Source organism: Salvelinus alpinus, chromosome 33, assembly GCF_045679555.1.
Source record: "Salvelinus alpinus chromosome 33, SLU_Salpinus.1, whole genome shotgun sequence".
NCBI classification, from domain to species: Eukaryota; Metazoa; Chordata; class Actinopteri; order Salmoniformes; family Salmonidae; genus Salvelinus; species Salvelinus alpinus.
The window spans coordinates 20,470,456-20,491,582 of NC_092118.1; the positions used below are offsets into that span (position 1 = coordinate 20,470,456).

The window sequence follows — 21,127 nt, forward strand, 5'->3', positions numbered from 1 at the left end:
GTGCTGCCTATCTTGGCCAGGACGCTCTTGAAAAAGAGATTTTAAATCTCAATGAGCCCTTCCTGGTTAAATAAAGGTTAAATAAAATAAATAAAAAAGTACTGTAGGCCAACCGCTGCTCAAGCTAATGATGCGTTCCAACTTAGTCACCTGCTTACCTCAATTATTGTCCCAGTTTATCCACCCAGTTAATGAGACGTTATGTTCTTGAACTGTGCTGTACCAAGCCTTCCGTCCCGAAGAGGACGCAGTCACTCACCTCCCCAGTCAGTCCCGCTGTGGTAGGACAGCGCTAGCTTCCTGCTTTTGTGTTTCTGATGCAAGTATGGTCGCGGAGCCAGACCAGTGATATCAGTACTAACTCACTGTAACAGTTTCTGTCGGCACAATTAATGCCTCCTTGATAAGAATCGTCATAGCCTTACATATGCTATAAATCCTTGAAACGTAGGAGTGGACTGCTTGCAATAACCTGAGGTGAGAATGTTTTTTCGGACAACGTAAACTCATAGTACACTACACTACAGTATACTATCATTGAACTCTTAATGATAGCCTACATGGGCTATTGATAATGATACAATTTGTATCGGATTCACAGCAAGCTACACATGCACATCTCCCTATGTAGTTAGATAAAGGATTTTGTGTAATCGAATTTCGATCAAGGTAAATTCCTCAGCAGGGCGGGTTTAACATGTTCAGTTGTAGGTTTCGTCAACATATTACTCATCCCTGCTTTATGTACGCAGAACAAATTTATAAATTCAACGTGCAACAATTTCAAAGGTTTTACTGCGCAACAGTTAATATAAGGAAATAAGTCAATTTAAATAAATAAATTAGGCCCTAATCTATGGATTTCACATGACTGGGAGTACAGATATGCAGCTCTTAGTCACAGATACCATAACAAAAGAAGGGGCGTGGATCAGAAAACCAGACAGTATCTGGTGTGACCATAATTTGCCTCATGCAGTGGGATACATCTCCTTCAAATAGAGTTGATCAGGCTGTTGATTGTGGCCTGTGGAATGTTGTCCCACTCTTCAATAGCTTTGCGAAGTTGCTGGATATTGGCTTGAACTGGAACATGCTGTCATACACGTTTCTCCAGAGCATCCCAAACATGCTCTATTTGATAACATGTCTGGTGAGTTTGCAGGCCACGGAAGAACTGGGACATTTTCAGCTTCCAGTAATTGTGTACAGATCCTTGCGACATGGTGACATACATTATCATGCTGAAACATGAGGTGATGGCAGCGGATGAATCACATGGCAATGGGCCTCAGGATCTCGTCACCATATCTCTGTGCATTCAAATTTTCCATCAATAAAATGCATTTGTGTTTGTTGTTCATAGCTAATGCCTGCCCATACCATAACCCCACCGCCACCATGGGGCACTCTGTTCACAACGTTGACATCAGCAAACCGCTCACCCACATGACGCCATACACGTAGTCTGCGGTTGTGAGGCCAGTTGGACTTACTGTCAAATTCTCTAAAACAACATTGGAGGCGGCTTATGGTAGATAAATGAACATTCAGTTCTCTGGTTACAGCTCTGCTGGACATTCCTGCAGTCAGCATGCCAATTGCACGCTCCCTCAATTCAAGCGATCTGTGGCATTGGGTTGTGTGACAAAACAGCACATTTTAGAGTGGCCTTTTTTGTCCTTGGCCATCAGGTGGATGGATTATCTTGGCAAAGGAGAGTGGTTATGGATGATGCCAGAGTTCCACAGTAGGCTGCATTATGTTAAGCCTCATGTCCAACTTATTTTAACGTTCTTCTCTGTAATAGTATAATAACTCACTTAGTAAAATTATACTGAAACGAAAAAAACAGTTTAGAGCCATGTCACACTTCTCAGCACTTCTGTATTTCAAGAGGAAGTGCTGCCTAAATGTTTTCTCCCTTTGAAATAAATCACCCAGAAGCGAAACCCTCCACATGCCACATTTGCTTAGTTACACAAATAAAACTTGTTTAAATAATCAGTTGTGTAATCTTGGAATTATTATTTAAACACCTTGGCCTCACTAAGTTTAACTAATTCAAATGACTCTACAGTCCGGTAAAGAAAGTACACCCAAAGTCCAGAGTCTAGACTGAGGATAAATCCCATGCATTCTCATTCAGTTTTTCTTTTCATCTTCCTGCACCTTATTAGCCAGGTCAAGTGTGTGTGTGTGGTTTATTCTCTCGCATCCACTCCAGTGTCTACTGTCTACAGTTTGACTGGGTTCCCACTGCTCTGGGTGCAGATCCGATGGGGTTTGGGGAGTACCTGTGGTGTCCCCAGGCCAATGCGGCCCTGATGCGGCTGCAAGACTCAGAGCTACGTCTCATGGAGGTGATGAAGAAGTGGATGAGCCAGCGGTCCAAGAGCGACCGGGAGTTCTCTGTTCAGCTGCACCAGATGGCTGCCATGGTTGAGAAACTGGAGGGGCCCCAGCCTGGGGGAGGACTGGACTACATCAGCCAGCTCAACCAGGTTCTTTACGGGTCCTTCCATTTGATTGACATTTTTTGTTGTTGACCACACCTCTTTTGTTTTGAATGAAACTTTTTATACATATTTACCCATCATAGAAGTGGTCAGAAAGTAACTTTTTGGACCTGAATGACAAAATATTTAGAAGATAGAAGTGCTCAGTGCTGACCCATTTTGCATACCCCACCCCAACATGAGATATCCATGTCTTCATCACTGGAAAATATAAACGGTTGGGTTTGATAGTGACAGTTGTTTTAAATTATACTGTCAATCTTCCATAGAAAACCTATTGAATATAGATAATAGAATAGCCATTCCTATTTAAGTTGACATTCCACGGTGGGTGGATCAGTGGCCATCTTTGTGGTTGTAATAGGAAGTAAAAATGTATATTATATTTCATTGATGTACCATCTAAATTGCAGTGGTCTGGGATATGTCCATTCTATAAATTCTATTTCTATAATTGAAATGACACCCACCCTGTATTCAAAAGTATACTGCTTCTCAACCGATGGCGGGCACAATATAAACATCTCAGATTCTGTAAAATAGGGTCTAAGCTACAACATAAGCCAAAACAAAAAAACAGCGTCATTTACTTGTTTGTAGGTAATTGATGTTAAAGGGTTTGACAACCCTGTTTAAATGTTTTAATTATGTCAAACTCAACCGTTTATCTTTTCCAGTGATTAAGACATGTACAGTATGTCTCATGGTAGGGTGGGGTAGGCAAAATGGGTCAACTTTGAGCACATCTCCTAAATATTTTGGCATTCCGGTCCAAAAAGTCCCTTTCTGACCACTTACTTCTACCATGGGCAAATATGAATGGGAACTTTCATTCAGTGATTGAAATCAAATGGAATGACCCCTACACTATATCACTGGTTTTAGCAAGCTCACTGGTTTAGACATTAGACCACATCCACTCCCAGCTGCAAAGTGGACTTGACATTTCAACAGTATTGATGATTGAGCATTACGTTTGATCAGTAGATAGCGATACGCAAAGTATTCTCTTTATTAATTCTGTCTCTTTCTCTCTCTCTGGCCTCCTTCCTCTTTCAGTCGTGGGGTGTGCTGGTGGCTCAGACGGAGAGTTTGAGTCGTGTGATGCGGCGGCAGTCTGAGGACCTGCAGGTTGGGCCTCTCAGCAAACTGACCCTGCTGATCAGAGACAAGCAGCAGCTCAGGAAGACCTACGCAGAGCAGTGGAGCCAGCTCAGCCAGGAGCTCAGCAGGGTCAGACACACACACACAAACAGATGAACATATCACTCTGTAAAACTCAATTTGCCCTGATAATTATTACCAGGCACTTTGTAGTCCTCCACCAAACACCTCGTCAGTTTGCTTTCAAAATGGGAAGTAGTTTCCACTTTCACATGCTGACTTTCAGCTATATGCTTGTGCTGGAGAAATATGCAGTAGCCTACAGTGTTGAAAAAAATCACACAAATTTACTGAGAGTGTTGCTATTTCTGATTCTTCATATTTTGTTGCATTACAACCTGTAATTTAAATATATATATTTTTGGATTTCAGGTAATGGACATACACAAAATAGTCCAAATTGGTGAAGGGAAATGAAAATAATTATTTGTTTCAAAAAGTTCAAAGAAATAAAAAACTGAAAAGTGGTGAGTGCATATGTATTCACCCCCTTTGCTATAAAGCCCCTAAATAATAGCTGGTACAACCAATTACCTTCAGAAGTCACATAATTATTTAGATTGTACACAGCTGGACTTTATTTAAGTGTCACATGATCTCAGTATATATACACTTGTTCTTAAAGGCCTCAGAGTCCGCACCACCACTAAGCAAATGGCACCATGAAGAATGAAGATCAAGGAGATCTCCAAACAGTTCAGGGACAAAGTTGTGGAGAAGTACAGATCAGGGTTGGGTTATAAAAAATATCTGAAACTTTGAACATCCCACGGAGCACCATTAAATCCATTAATAAAAAATGGAAAGAATATGGCACCATAACAAACCTGCCAAGAGAGGGCCATCCACCAAAACTCACGGACCAGCCAAGGAGGGCATTAATCAGAGAGGCAACAAAGAGACCAAAGATAACCCTGAAGGAGCTGCAAAGCTCCACAGCGGAGATTGTAGTATCTGGCCATAGGACCACTTTAAGCCGTACACCTCACAGAGCTGGGCTTTACGGAAGAGTGGCCAGAATAATCCATTGCTTAAAGAAAAAAAGAAGCAAACAGGTTTGGTGTTCGCCAAAGTGCATGTGGGAGACTCCCTAAACATATGGAAGAAGGTACTCTGGTCAGATGAGACTAAAATTGAGCTTTTTGGCCATCAAGGATAACGCTATGTCTGGCACAACCCAACACCTCTCATCCCCCCGAGAGCACCATCCCCACAGTGAAGTATGGTGGTGGCAGCATCATGCTGTGGGGATGTTTTTCATCGGCAGGGACTGGGAAACTGGTCAGAATTGAAGGAATGTTGGATGGTACTAAATACAGGGAAATTCTTGAGGGAAGCCTGCTTCAGTCTTCCAGAGATTTGAGACTGGGATGGAGGTTCACCTTCCAGCAGGACAATGACCCTAAGCATACTGCTAAAGCAACACTCGAGTGGTTTAAGGGAAAACATTTAAATGTCTTGGAATGGCCTAGTCAAATCCCAGACCTCAATCCAATTGAGAATCTGTAGTATGACTTAAAGATTGCTGTACACCAAGTTATCTGTTTTTTTGTGTTATTTTTTGTTTGTTTCACAATAAAACATATTTTGCATCTTCAAAGTGGTATGTTGTGTAAATCAAATGATACAACCCCCCAAAAAAGCCATTCTAATTCCAGGTTGTAAGGCAACAAAATAGGAAAAATGCCAAGGGGGTGAATACTTTCCCAAGCCACTGTAGCTCATACTGTATTTGGTTTGTTTGTTATGAGTGTTGATGGTTTCTTTGTATACCACTCTATTTTAGAGATAGTATACATCTCTATGTAGAGCCTTTTGCCACTGATCTTGTCAAACAGGAAATGTACGAATAACAATGATCAAACATCCTGTAGCACAAAGGGATATCACTGTAAGACTATTAATATTACTATTATTAAGGCTTATTGCGCCGAAAGACCTTACGTAGGAATACTGTTATCACCTTAAACAAACAGTCAAAACAGACGGTCACCTTGTACTAATCTCTGTAATATGATGTGCTTCATTTGAAGATCGTGGCATAGGTTGCAAAGAAAGCTGTTTTAAACTTTGGGCTTGAAATAGTTAAATTAATCACAAATGTGTGAATATAATGCATTCCCTTTTCACCAGTGTGGATATGCAGCAGGCGCTCCTCTTTGAGATGCAGAGCTGCACAGTTATTGTAACTTCATTAACAGACAGCACTCAGTTGAAATGAAAGCCAATGGGCTGTAACTGAGTTTGGCCATTGTTGTCTAATTGAGAATTGCTCTTGCATAGCAAATGCATTTTGATGAACAAAAGCCATCGGGGACTTTAATATGACAATAGTTTTTGCCCTTTCCGTGATTTCTATCATTACCATATTACGGTGAGCAAATTGTGTTCATCTTTAATGAATTCCTGGGTTTATGGGTTGCAGTTTGTACATTTCCTGGGTCAGGTTTTGCCTTAGTACCTTGTACAGTGCACTACAAACAAGTCACAGGCCTAATGCAGACATCCTCTGCACTTTGGTAGTGCAAGGTATAATTAACCTTTTGTGAACTTTTGTGAAGCATCACAGCACAGTTGAAAAATATATGGCAAATAGAAATCAACTGGATGGTGTTCAGAGATAGATGGGAGGGGTTGAGTGGAGTTGAAGGATGAGATTAAAAACAAACAAGATAACTATTGTAAAATATACTGTGTCCGTAAATCAATCAATAAAATGTATTTATAAAACCCTTTTTACATCAGACGATGTCACAAAGTGCTATACAGAAACCCAGCCAAAAATCCTAAATGGCAAGCAATGCAGATGTAGAAGCACAGTGGCTAGGAAAAACTCCCTAGAAAGGCAGTTATCTAGGTAGAAATTGGAAAAGATGCAGACAATTACATTGATGGAAGCTACAATCTATCTGCAATATTAAAGCTGATCTACCCCCTAAAAAATAAAAAATAGTTATAATTAACCTTAGGTCAGTGGTCACCAACCGGTCGAATGGCATTCCTCGTCGATCACCAAACATTTCTGTAAATAAAACTACGATAAAGCCTTGTTCCTATTTTTTTTTTCTTTTTTCGTGCTGTTGGCGGTAGGTGCACTTCATTCAGCAGCCCCAGTCCCGGGAAGGCAAAGTGTTCCCATTTTGAGCCATTTCATGTCTGAAGGTAGAACTCCGCCTACCCGGCGGACCTAGAGAGCAAATCAAGTGCACCGGCGTCTTCACAGAAAAGTTGATAGCGTGAAATTTAAAAACTTTTTAAACGATGGCTATGAAGACTCAATTGAGTACAGCAAAGAGCTGCTGTTTTCATGATTAAGTTCTTGTTTAAGTTGTTATTCAGCACTGTCAACACTTTTATAAGCCATAAAATACACTTTCTCCCTACTTCCACTCATGCTACAACCAGCACTGCAGCTGCAATGAATGAGTGTAGAAAATTTTCGATACGCTTGCATTGTTGTTATTATTAGCGGCTTGTCTTTTTTTTATATCAAGGAATATTTCACTTTCTCTGGTCATAGGAAGAACAACATGAATTGGTACATGAGGCAGAAATAATGCAGTGTGACTTGAGTTTTGCCATCAGCTAGAAGACTGTCCTCTTTTCTAAGTGGAGGGACTGCTGCTCCCTCCCTCTCCTCAGACTGACCATCAGATGCAGGCCATCAGTCCAGTAATAAATATATAATAATATTATGTTCACTCAGCTCACTGCCTCACAAGTACTACAATAAATGATCTATTACCAGTGTGATCATATAACTACATTTTTAAAATATAATTTCAACATTTTCTGAGAAGAACATAATTGGCAGGGCAATTCAAGCATAGCCAATATGCAGTGATAATGTATTGGGCATCCAAGCCTACTGCACAAACATCATTGCTACAGAACTGTTTTTAATTGGTTAATGTTACGTAGGCTTATGTTTTTTAAGTCATGTTTAAAAAAATGTTTTAACATGCATGCTCAACTTGCATTTTGACTCAGAAAGTGATCTTGACTCAGAAAAGGTTGGTGACCACTGCCTTAGATGGTGGCTAATGGAAATGTTAAGGGTAAAGAATTGCAGTCAAACCAGTTTCTGTTACAGGGCCTCTCTGACGTCACCGACCACTTCCTGTGTGCTTCTACCTCTGAGTTGAGAGGTGTTGGGATACAGGCCTGTAGGGTCTGGGTCCTGGTCTTTCCTGTCTGGTCTTTCTACTCTCTCTTGTCTGTCTGTGTTGTCTCAGAGGTGGCAAAGCTGGGGTCAAACAAAAGCCTGCATTGTGAAGGCACTCCCGCTTTTAACAAACCTCACCCGTATCACTTGTTTGTACAGTATCACCTCCGCTCCTTTTTAAGTACATTTATGATCCCCTCCTTTCGCTCTCTGATGACGGTGCTGTGTGGTTAGATCACAGGACGAGTAGAAATGTATTTGAGGACTCTCATTGTCCTCAGAGAGTGGCTGAATATCTCTCTAGGCATCCCATTTGTTCTTCAATTTATGCACCTTGTTTGGATGAGGTAACACTAATATACCCTTTCCATTTGTCAGGTGACCCAGACGGAGCTGGAGAGGCTGAAGGCCAGCTACAGACAGCTGGTGAGGGATGCAGCGCAGGCAAAGAGGAAGTACCAGGAGGCCAGTAAAGGTGGGGAAGCTCACTCTGTCTGGCTCCGTCTCAATTCTCCAAACAGCACAGAGACACTCTCACTTTGACTGACTGAAAGGATTACATTCTGGACAACAGATGATCATTACCTCCTGATAGTTCTGTTTAGACTACTGGTGTCCTAATGATTCACCAAATCAACACAGTTGATCATATTAGTAGTGAATCTTTGTCATGTGTATTGTTTTTCCATTCTATGCTACATTTGTGTGTGTTCTACTGATATACAGTGGGGAGAACAAGTATTTGATACACTGACGATTTTGCAGTTTTTCCTACTTACAAAGCATGTAGAGGTCTGTAATTTTTATCATAGGTACACTTCAACTGTGAGAGACGGAATCTAAAACTAAAATCCAGAAAATCACATTGTATGATTTTTAAGTAATTCATTTGCATCTTATTGCATGACATAAGTATTTGATACATCAGAAAAGCAGAACTTAATATTTGGTACAGAAACCTTTGTTTGCAATTACAGAGATCATACGTTTCCTGTAGTTCTTGACCAGGTTTGCACACACTGCAGCAGGGATTTTGGCCCACTCCTCCATACAGACCTTCTCCAGATCCTTCAGGTTTCGGGGCTGTCGCTGGGCAATACGGACTTTCAGCTCCCTCCAAAGATTTTCTATTGGGTTCAGGTCTGGAGACTGGCTAGGCCACTCCAGGACCTTGAGATGCTTCTTACGGAGGCACTCCTTAGTTGCCCTGGCTGTGTGTTTCGGGTCGTTGTCATGCTGGAAGACCCAGCCACGACCCATCTTCAATGCTCTTACTGAGGGAAGGAGGTTGTTGGCCAAGATCTCGCGATACATGGCCCCATCCATCCTCCCCTCAATACGGTGCAGTCGTCCTGTCCCCTTTGCAGAAAAGCATCCCCAAAGAATGATGTTTCCACCTCCATGCTTCACGGTTGGGATGGTGTTCTTGGGGTTGTACTCATCCTTCTTCTTCCTCCAAACACGGCGAGTGGAGTTTAGACCAAAAAGCTCTATTTTTGTCGCATCAGAGCCATTGGAGTTCTCCCATTCCTCCTCTGGATCATCCAGATGGTCATTGGCAAACTTCAGACGGGCCTGGACATGCGCTGGCTTGAGCAGGGGGACCTTGCGTGCGCTGCAGGATTTTAATCCATGACGGCGTAGTGTGTTACTAATGGTTTTCTTTGAGACTGTGGTCCCAGCTCTCTTCAGGTTATTGACCAGGTCCTGCCGTGTAGTTCTGGGCTGATCCCTCACCTTCCTCATGATCATTGATGCCCCACGAGGTGAGATCTTGCATGGAGCCCCAGACCGAGGGTGATTGACCGTCATCTTGAACTTCTTCCATTTTCTAATAATTGCGCCAACAGTTGTTGCCTTCTCACCAAGCTGCTTGCCTATTGTCCTGTAGCCCATCCCAGCCTTGTGCAGGTCTACAATTTTAGCCCTGATGTCCTTACACAGCTCTCTGGTCTTGGCCATTGTGGAGAGGTTGGAGTCTGTTTGATTGAGTGTGTGGACAGGTGTCTTTAATACAGGTAACGGGTTCAAACAGGTGCAGTTAATACAGGTAATGAGTGGAGAACAGGAAGGCTTCTTAAAGAAAAACTAACAGGTATGTGAGAGCCGGAATTCTTACTGGTTGGTAGGTGATCAAATACTTATGTCATGCAATAAAATGCAAATTAATTACTTAAAAATCATACAATGTGATTTTCTGGATTTTTGTTTTAGATTCCGTCTCTCACAGTTGAAGTGTACCTATGATAAAAATTACAGATCTCTACATGCTTTGTAAGTAGGAAAACCTGCAAAATCGGCAGTGTATCAAATACTTGTTCTCCCCACTGTATATATATATTGTGTCTTATGTTTGTTTAGATAAAGAGCGTGAGCGTGCAAGGGAGCGCTATGTGAAGGCTACTCTGAGGCTCCATGAGCTTCATAATGAGTATGTGCTGTCAGTCAGAGCAGCCCAGGTGTACCATCAGCACCACTACAGCCAGGCCCAACCTGCCCTGCTCATGGCACTACAGAGCCTACAGCAGGAGATGGTACTCGTACTGTAAGTGTGTGTGTGTGAGGGAAAAGCACAACTCTGTCAGTGAATTCCCAGTCAGTGATTAGATCATATTGCGTGTGTGTCCAGCATGGTAGGAAAGTACTGTGACTATGGTCATCCCATTGTTACACTGCATGGTTTTGTATCTCACCTAATATCCTTCCCTTTTGATAAGAATTCAAGCACTCTCATGGGAAGTTTGATATAATCGTTTTTGGCTGTTGTCCAAACCCACGTAATGTAATCAATACTGGCCCTGGAGACCCACAGGGTGTTTCAGCCCAGTACTATAAGTACAGTGCCTTCGGAAAGTATTCAGACCCCTTGACTTTTTCTACATTTTGTTACATTACAGCCTTATTCTAAAATTGATTAAATAAAACAATTTCCTCAACAATCTACACACAATACCAGATAATGACAAAGCGAAAACAGTTTTTTATACATTTTTGCACAATTAAAACAAAAAACTGAAATACCTTATTTAGATAAATATTCAGACCCTTTGCTATGAGACTCGAAATTGAGCTCGGGTGCATCCTGTTTCCATTGATCTTTCTTGAGATGTTTCTACAACTTGATTGGAGTCCACCTGTGGTATATTCAATTGATTGGACATGATTTGGAAAGGCGCACACACCTGTCTATATAAGATCCCACAGTTGGCAGTGCATGTCAGAGCAAAAACCAAGCCATGAGGTCGAAGGAATTGTCCGTAGAGCTCCGAGACAGGATTGTGTTGGCACAGATCTGGGGAAGGCTACCAAAACATTTCTGCAGCATTGAAGGTCCCCAAGAACACAGTGGCCTCCATCATTCTTAATTGGAAGAAGTTCGGAACCGCCAAGACTCTTCCTAGAGCTGGCCGCCTGTCCAAACTGAGCAATCGGGGGAGAAGGGCCTTGGTCGGGGATGTGACCAAGAACCCGATGGTCACTCTGACAGAGCTCTAGAGTTCCTCTGTGGAGATTGGAGAACCTTCCAGAAGGACAACCATCGCTGCAGCACTCCATCAATTAGGCCTTTATGGTAGAGTGGCCAGACAGAAGCCACTCCTCAGCAAAAGGCACATGACAGCCCGTTTGGAATTTGCCAAAAGGTGCCTAAAGACTCTCAGACCATGAGAAATAAGAAGATTCTCTAGTTTGATGAAACCATGATTGAACTCTTTGGCCTGAATGCCAAGTGTCACGTCTGGAGGAAACCTGGCACCATCCCTACGGTGAAGCGTGGTGGCAGCATCATGCTGTGGGGATGTTTTTCAGCAGCAGGGACTGGGAAACTAGTCAGGATCGAGGAAAAGATGAACGGATCAAAGTACAGAGAGATCCTTGATGAAAATGTGCTCTAGAGAGCTCAGGATCTCAAAATGGGGTGAATGTTCACCTTCCAACAGGACAACGACCCTAAGCACACAGCCAAGACAACGCAGGAGTGGCTTCGGGACAAGTCTCTGAATGTCCTTTAGTGGCCCGGCCTTGAACCCAATCGAACATCTCTGGAGAGACCTGAAAATAGCTGTGCAGCAACACTCCCCATCCAGCCTGACAGAGCTTGAGAGGATCTGCTGAGAAGAATGGGAGAAACTCCCCAAATACAGGTGTGCCAAGCTTGTAGCGTCATACCTAAGAAGAATTGAGCCTGTAATTGCTGCCAAAGGTGCTTCAACAAAGTACTGAGTAAAGGGTCTGAATACTTATGTAAATGTGATATTTCAGTTTTTTAAATTTTGATGAATTAGCAAAAAATGTCTAAACAATTGTTGCTTTGTCATTATGGTGTATTGTGTGTAGATTGATGAGGGAAACAACGATGTAATACATTTTAGAATAAGGCTGTAACCTAACAAAATGTGGAAAAGTTTAAGGGGTCTGAATACTTTCCGAAGACACTGTACCTATTTAATAACGGATCATCAAGCCTTTGATTAGATGAAGCAGGTGCGTTAGTGCTGAGCTAGAAAAAAGCCTGCACACCCAGTGGGTCCCCAGACCAGGGTTGAATAATACTGCCCTGACCTCTACCTGATCTTTGACTTTTTCCCTGTAACCCAGGAAGGAGATCCTGCAGGAGTACTATGACATGTCCAGTATGCTCCAACAGGAGGTGGTATCTGTCCACGAGGAGATGTCTACTGCTCTGAAGGCCATAGAGCCACACAAAGAGTACGAGAGCTTCATCCATCAGAACAGGTATTCAGCTGCAAGTTGCTCTGGATAAGAGAATCTGCTAAATGACTCAAATGTAAATATTCTGATCTTAGTGCTGTCAAGAGGCTGAAAAGTTTCACCATGTGTGTTCAGGTCTGTAGGGGAAGTTCCGGTGTGTGTGGAGTTTGACTCTGGTCTTCTGGAGAACACAGATCGACTAAAGACTGGAGAGCTGGAACTAAATGAGCTTACAGTGGAGGGGATCCAGCACAGGTTAGTTTATACGCTCATACAGACACAGCGCAATCAAAAAGTATTCAAACCCATTGACTTTTTCCCCATTTTGTTAAGATACAGCCTTATTCTAAAATGTATTCATACATTTTTCCCCTCATCAATCTACATACAATACCCCATAATGACACAATGAAAACAGGTTTTTATTTAAAAAAATCACATTTATAAAAACAGAAATACCTTATTTACATAAGTATTCAGAACCTTTGCTATGAGACTCGAAATTGAGATCAGGTGCATCCTTTTTCCATTGATCATCCTTGAGATGTTTCTACAACTTGATTGGATTCCACCTGTGGTAAATTTAATTGATTGGACATTATTTGGAAAGGCACACACCTGTCTATACAGTATAAGATCCCACAGTTGACAGTGCATGTCAGAGAAAAACCAAGCCATGAGGTCGAAGAAATTGTCCATAGAACTCTGAGACAGCATTGTGTCGAGGCACAGATCTGGGGAAGGCTACCAAAACATTTCTGCAGCTTTGAAGGTCCCCAAGAACAGTGGCCTCCATCATTCTTAAATGGAAGAAGTTTGGAACCACCAAGACTCTACCCAGAGCTGGCCACTCAGCAAAACTGAGCAATAAGGGAATAAGGGCCTTAGTCAGGGAGGTGACCAAGAACCCGATGGTCACTCTGACAGAGCTCCGGAGTTCCTCTGTGGAGATTGGAGAACCCTCTAGAAGGAGAACCATCTCTGCAGCGCTCCACCAATCAAGCCTTTATGGTAGAATGGCCAGACGGAAGCCACTCCTCAGTAAAAGGCACATAACAGCCCGCTTGGAGTTTGCCAAAAGGCACCTAAAGACTCTCAGATCATGAGAAACAAGATTCTCTGGCCTGATGAAACCAAGATTGAACTCTTTGGCCTGAAGCATGATGGTGGCAGCATCGAGCTGTGGGGATATTTTTCAGCAGCAGGGACTGGGAGACTAGTTAGGATTGAGGGAAGATGAACGGAGCAAAGTACTGAGAGATCCTTGATGAAAACCTGCTCCAGACCGCTCAGGACCTCTGACTGAGGCGAAGGTTCACCTTCCAACAGGACAACTACCTTAAGCACACAGCCAAGACAATGCAGCAGTGGCTTTGGGACAAGTCTGAATGTCCTTGAGTGGCCCAGCCAGAGCCCGGACTTGAACCCGATCGAACATCTCTGGAGAGACCTGAAAATAGCTGTGCAGCGATTCTCCCCATCCAGCCTGACAGAGCTTGAGAGGATCTGCTGAGAAGAATGGGAGAAACTCCCTGAATACAGGTGTACCAAGCTTGTAGCATCATACCAAGGAAGACTCAAGGCTGTCATCGCTGCCAAAGGTGCTTCAACAGAGTACTGATTAAGGGTCTGAATACTTATGTAAATGTGATATTTCTGTTTACATTTTTTTTAAATAAATTAGCAAACATTTCGAAAAACCTGTTTTTGCTTTGTCATTATGGGGTATTGTGTGTAGATTGATGAGGATACTTTTTTTTAAATCCATTTTTGAAAAAGTCTGTAATGTAACAAATATATAACATATACATATGTATATATATATGTCATGCCCTGACCTTAGAGATCCTTTTTATTCTCTATTTTGGTTAGGTCAGGGTGTGACTAGGGTGGGTAGTCTAGTTTTTTCATTTCTGTGTTGGCCTGGTATGGTTCCCAATCAGAGGCAGCTGTCTATCGGTGTCTCTGATTGCGGATCATATTTAGGCAGCCTTTTCCCACTGGGTTTTTGTGGGATCTTGTCTAGTTGCCTGCGAGCGCTACATTAGTTTCACGTTTCGTTTTGCGCTTTATTGTTTTCTTTGAGTTTCATCCAATGAACAAACTCTATGCACGCTGCGCCTTGGTCCAATAAATCAACCAACGATCATGACAATGTATATATATATACACACACACACACACTCTACCGGTCAAAAGTTTTAAAACACCTACTCATTCAAGGGTCTTTCTTTATTTTTTTACTATTTTCTACATTGTAGAATAATAATGAAGTCATCAAAACTATGAAATAGCACATATGGAATCATGTAGTAACCAATAAAGTGGTAAGCAAAGAAAAAAATATTTTAGCTTCTTCAAAGTAGCTACCCTTTGCCTTGATTACAGCTTTGCAGATTCTTGGTGTTCTCTCAATTAGCTTCACCTGGAATGCTTTTTCAATTGGGTTGAGGTCGGGTGATTGTGGAGGCCAGGTCATCTGATGCAGCACTCCATCATTCTCCTTCTTGGTCAAATAGCCCTTACACAGCCTGGAGGTGTGTTAGGTTATTGTCCTGTTGAAAAACAAATGGTAGTCCCACTAAGCACAAACCAGATGGGATGGCGTATCTCTGCAGAAACTGTGGTAGCCATGCTGGTTAAGTGTGCCTTGAATTCTAAATAGATTACTGACTGTGTCACCAGCAAAGCACCATCACACTTCCTTCTCCATGCTTCACGGTGGGAACTACACATGCAGAGATCATCTGTTCATTTACTCTGCATCTCAAATTGGGACTCATCAGACCAAAAGACAGATTTCTAACGGTCTAATGTCCATTGCTCGTGTTTCTTGGCCAAGCAAGTCTCTTCTTCTTATTGGTGTCCTTTAGTAGTGGTTTCTTTGCAGCAATTCGACCAGCAATTTGTCTGATTCATGCAGTCTCCTCTGAACAGTTGATGTTGAGATGTCTGTTACTTGAACTCTGTGGAGCACTTATTTGGGCTGCAATTTCTGAGGCTGGTAACTCTAATGAACTATTCTCTGTATCAGAGGTAACTCTGGGTCTTCCTTTCCTGTGGCGGTCCTCATGAGAGCCAGTTTAATCATAGCGCTTGATGGTTTTTGCAACTGCACTTGAAGAAACTTTCACAGTTCTTGAAATTTTCCAGATTAAAATAATGATGGACTGTCTTTTCTCTTTGCTTATTTGAGCTGTTCTTGCCATAATATACCAAATAGGGCTATCTTCTGTATACCACCCCTACTTTGTCACAACACAACTGATTTGGCTCAAACGCATTAAGGAAAGAAATTCCACAAATTAACTTTTATCAAGGCACACCTGTTAATTTAAATGCATTCCAGGTGATTACCTCTTGAAGCTGGTTGAGAGAATGGCAAGAGTGTGCAAAGCTGTCATCAAGGCAATGGGTGGCTACTTTGAAGAATTTCAAATATAAAATATATTTAGATTTGTTTAACACTTTTTTTTATTACTTCATGATTCCATATGTGGTATTTCATAGTTTTGATGTCTTCAATGTTGATGTCTACAATGTAGAAAATAGTTTTTTTTAAATACCTGTAATGAGTAGGTGTGTCCAAACTTTTGACTGGTACTATATATATGACACACACACACACACACACAATCTCAACACCAACAACACATTTCACCCCTTTGTCCCCCTTCTCTCCCCATGTCTCTCCCCCTCTACCAGGTTGACTACAGTAGAAGAGGAACTGCTGTCTCTTGCTGGTAATGTGGTTTCCCAACAGGCCTCAGTCAACCAGCTGGAGTTGGAGCTGGAGGCAGAGGAAGAGGGCATCAAACGGGGTCAGAGGTGAGGTGATATCCACATGTACAGGAAGGTCCAACTTTACATGTGTAACGGATGTGAAATGGCTAGCTAGTTAGTTAGCGGTGGTGCGCGCTAATAGCCTTTCAATCGGTTACATCACTTGCTCTGAGACCTTGAAGTAGGGTTTCCCCTTGCTCTGCAAGGGCCGCGGCTTTTGTGGAGCGATGGGTAACGATGCTTCGTGGGTGACTGTTGTTGATGTGTGCAGAGGGTCCCTGGTTCGCGCCCGTGTCGGGGCGAGGGGACGCCATAAAGTTATACTGTTACATTGATGCTGTTGACCCGGATCACTGGTTGCTGCGGAAAAGTAGGAGGTTGAAGGGTGGTGAGTGTAACGGATGTGAAATGGCTAGCTAGTTAGTTAGCGGTGGTGCGCGCTAATAGCCTTTCAATCGGTTACATCACTTGCTCTGAGACCTTGAGGTAGGGTTTCCCCTTACTCTGCAAGGGCCGCGGCTTTTGTGGAGCGATGCTTCGTGGGTGACTGTTGTTGATATGTGCAAAGGGTCCCTGGTTCGCGCCCGGGTATGGGCGAGGGGACGGACGTAAAGTTATACTGTTACACAAAGTTATACTGTTACAAGCATACTTGGTAAGCACTTAGGCAGATGTAGTGTAATTAGATAGTACTTACAGCTGTTATACCTGATAATATGATAATTTATCCTGGATTAGCAGAATAGAACTCTATTTCTATGGTCTGAACCAGGATAAAGTTGGCTCTGGCTGCACCAAACCACTGTCTTCACCAACACTGACTGGGGGAAAAAAGAGTAATGAATTTTGGCATTGATCTGCATCATATCTTTGCAGTGTGTTGGTATTTTTGCAGTGTGTTGATCTCCTCTCAACGGTGGTGTTCATCTGCAGGCAGTCTCCTATCAGAGTAGTTTAGGCTGCTCTCCTCTCTGCTATGGCTGGCTAAGGTAGCTGCTCTCTGGGGGAAAGACTCACTATGCCTTATGAATATAACATGGTGATATGAGGAGACTTTTCAAGCTTCTCCTCTCATTTGTCTTGGTTTAGATGCCTGTCCGCTGTTATTAGAAGTTACTAATAAGCTCTTAGTGCATAGATGGAGCAGCTGTGTTGACTGACACTAGCCTGATGTTCACTGGTGCCGAGGGAAACATCCCTCTCCTTAAGGAGTCTTGGGTTTGATGACACACTTTGGAAATCAACAGATACAGACTGAATGCTTCCTGGATTAGTAAATAAATATTTTACCCAAGTGGTGATGTTAGTTAATGTAGCAGTGTAATATTTGAAAGTTATGTAAGGAAGAATTTTGTCCACAAATATACCCACATATCTATTATATGTAAAATGTTTATGATTAGTAAATGCCATCATGTATTTAATTTGTTAGATACTCCCTATTAGCTGAAATATATATTTTTAAAAGCCATTTTAGCTGTCGCGCTAGCTGTTCGGTTCGAACAGATTCACAAATCATGGGAATTTGTCACCCTATGAAGACGTCTCCCTACAAGGACACGTGCCTTGGCTGGTCTGCTCCCGCCATGGCTAAAGCCAGTGTGAGAAACGTGCTAACAAACATTTGTGCTTTGAACTAAATAAATACTGCACTCTGACCCACAAAATCTCTTCACTTGATTCATGATAGTGTTGTTAGACAAAGTAAGGAAAGTGAACTTTAAAACGTGATGTAGTTTTATTTGCAGCTGTTGTTGAGTAATACATCTGCTACCTTCTGGCATGACTTACTGCATCTTTGACCCTACTTCTCCCATATAGAATATCTCAATTAAACTATACTGTTGGTGAGTGCCCTGCGGAAGTGATATGGCTAAGGTGTAGGAGATGGGCCAGTTAACCAGCATTCTTGTGTAAAACCATCGGGCATGTCAGTTATGCTGTAAATATATTGACAGTGAGGCGACAGTCAATGGAATTGTTGCTATATGTTGTAATGGAAACACATTGTTCCACAGTATCATCACAATGCTTTAATTGATGAGCTGACAGGCTGCTCTGCTCTCTGCAGGGTTTACCAGTTCAGTAAGAGGCATGCGCTGGAGGAGAGCCGACAGCAGGTGATGCTGTCCCTGGGAGCTAGAACCAGGCTGGAGGCCCAGAGGTTGCTGCTGAAGGGGAAGCTGGAATGGCTGGGATCCAGTGAACCCCCACCTGCCTTAGGGCTGGAAGAGGACCGTATCTCCCTCTCCTCCATCACCTCTAGTGTAGGTCTCCTCTCTCCCTCTCTCTCCCTCTCTCTCTCTCAAACACACGCACACACACCCTCTGTATATCTGATCCCTGCCACTCATCTGAAAGAGATACCATGCTTCCTGTGGTTGAGATGATCTCTGTACTTTGCGTCTGTTTCATTGTCTTGTCTCGTATGGGAACCTGACCTGTGATTGCACTCATTGTGTAAGATGTTGTTAAACATGTTGTTATTGGCTCTTGTTCGTTTCTAGTTCTCCATTGTGTGTTCAGAGTTCAGGTTCTACTCATTCATTACAGTGCCTTGCAAAAGTATTAACCCCTTGGCGTTTTTCCTATTTTGTTGCATTACAACCTGTAATTTAAATTTATTTTTATTTGGATTTCATGTAATGGACATGCAGAAAATAATCCAGATCGGTGAAGTGAAATGAAAAAAATAACTTGTTTCAAAAAATTATAAAAAACAAAAGTGGTGCGTGCATATGTATTCACCCCCTTTTCTATGAAGCCCCTAAATGAGATCTGGTGCAACCAATTACCTTCAGAATTCACATAATTAATTAAATAAAGTCCACCTGTGTGTGTCACCTGATCTGTCACATGATATCAGTGTATATATACACCTGTTCTGAAAGGCCCCAGAGTCTGCAACACCACTAAGCAAGGGGCACCAACAAGCAAGCGGCACCATGAAGATCAAGAAGCTCTCCAAACGGGTCAGGGACAAAGTTGTGGAGAAGTACAGATCAGGGTTGGGTTATAAAAAAAATATCAGAAACTTTTAACATCCCACGGAGCACCATTAAATCCATTATTAAAAAATGGAAAGAATATGGCACCACATCAAACCTGCCAAGAGAGTGCCGCCCACCAAAACTCACAGACCAGGCAAGGAGGGCATTAATCAGAGAGGCAACAAAGAGACCAAAGATAACCCTGAAGGAGCTGCAAAGCTCCACAGTGGAGATTGTAGTATCTGTCCATAGGACCACTTTAAGTCGTACACGCCACAGAGCTGGGCTTTACGGAAGAGTGGCCAGAAAAAAGCCATTGCTAAAAGAAAAAAAGAAGCAAACATGTTTGGGGTTCGCCAAAAGGCATGTGGGAGACTCCCCAAACATATGGAAGAAGGTACTCTGGTCAGATGAGACTAAAATTGAGCTTTTTGGCCATCAAGGATAACGCTATGTCTGGCACAAACCCAACACCTCTCATCACCCCGAGAACATCATCCCCACAGTGAAGTATGGTGGTGGCAGCATCATGCTGTGGGGATGTTTTTCATCGGCAGGGACTGGGAAACTGGTCAGAATTGAAGGAATGATGGATGGCGCTAAATGCAGGGAAATTCTTGAGGGAAACCTGCTTCAGTCTTCCAGAAATTTGAGACTGGGACGGAAGTTCACCTTCCAGCAGGACAATGACCCTAAGCGTACTGCTAAAGCAACACTTGAGTAGTTTAAGGGAAAACATTTAAATATCTTGGAATGTCCTAGTCAAATCCCAGATCTCAATCCAATTGAGAATCTGTGGTATGACTTAAAGATTGCTGTACACCAGCAGGAACCCATCCAACTTGAAGGAGCTGGAGCAGTGTTGTCTTGAAGAATGGGCAAAAATCCCAGTGGCTAGATGTGCCAAGCTTATAGTGACATATCCCAAGAGACTTGCAGCTGTAATTGCTGCAAAAGGTGGCTCTACAAAGTATTGACTTTGGGGGGGTGAATAGTTATGCACGCTCAAGTTTTCTGTTTTTTTGTCTTATTTCTTGTTTGTTTCACAATAAAAAATATGTTTCATCTTCAAAGTGGTATGCATGTTGTGTAAATCAAATAATACAAACCCCCCAATAATCTATTTTAATTCCAGGTTGTAAGGCAACAAAATAGGAAAAATGCCAAGGGGGTGAATACTTTCGCATGGCACTGTATCAGATGAGATTGTTGTGTACTTTAGTTTGTGAGCTTGGTAGTTTGCTGCTTTCTAAGTTCTACAAATACATCATCACTAAAACATGAATGTACTGTGGGCTTATGAAAATCACTGGGCGATATGTAAAAGCTTTTGAAATCCCATTGTTTTGAAAACGAAAGAAATGATACAGAAGGTTAATTGGTTTGTCGTCCCCTCTATACAGACACACAGTAGTACCAGATGACTAAAGTGAATTGCATTAATGTTCCCACGCAGGTTGTGTTGTAACCCTGGTGTTATGGGCATTTGTAAAATGCCACCATGTAAAAAACCACACAAGCACTAAAATGTGAAGTTCATTGGAGCACATCAAATTTGGTGTCAAATGAAAGCTGAGTCTATTGTTATAAAGGCATGTATAACATGTTCAACCATTTTCCATCCTAAATATTAGGAATAAGCAATAAGGCTGCTAAAGATTGCTAAATAGCCATAATACTGCTAAATGGTTACCTGGACTATCTGCATTGACCCTATCTTGCACTGACTCTATGCACACTTACAATATTATATACACACTATGTATAGACTCACCCATAAACATTACACTGACAGT

General features: G+C 42.3%; 1 protein-coding gene across 3 annotated transcripts in view; it reads left to right on the forward strand.

The window, feature by feature from the left end:
• The first annotated feature begins 269 nt into the window (after positions 1–269).
• The window catches only part of LOC139562888 (tyrosine-protein kinase Fes/Fps-like), a 29,093-nt gene continuing 8,235 nt past the window's right edge, over positions 270–21,127 (forward strand). The window contains exons 1-9 of one of the 3 annotated variants that reach the window (XM_071381014.1): positions 270–477; positions 2,244–2,504; positions 3,579–3,752; positions 8,227–8,323; positions 10,210–10,393; positions 12,445–12,582; positions 12,694–12,813; positions 16,264–16,386; positions 18,413–18,608. In XM_071381014.1, the coding sequence (XP_071237115.1) occupies positions 2,280–2,504; positions 3,579–3,752; positions 8,227–8,323; positions 10,210–10,393; positions 12,445–12,582; positions 12,694–12,813; positions 16,264–16,386; positions 18,413–18,608 (1,257 nt within the window). In that variant the 5' untranslated portion in view covers positions 270–477; positions 2,244–2,279. Of the gene's footprint in view, positions 478–2,227; positions 2,505–3,578; positions 3,753–8,226; positions 8,324–10,209; positions 10,394–12,444; positions 12,583–12,693; positions 12,814–16,263; positions 16,387–18,412; positions 18,609–21,127 lie in introns of all 3 variants that reach the window. The other 2 variants (XM_071381017.1, XM_071381015.1) reach the window with 2 other exon arrangements.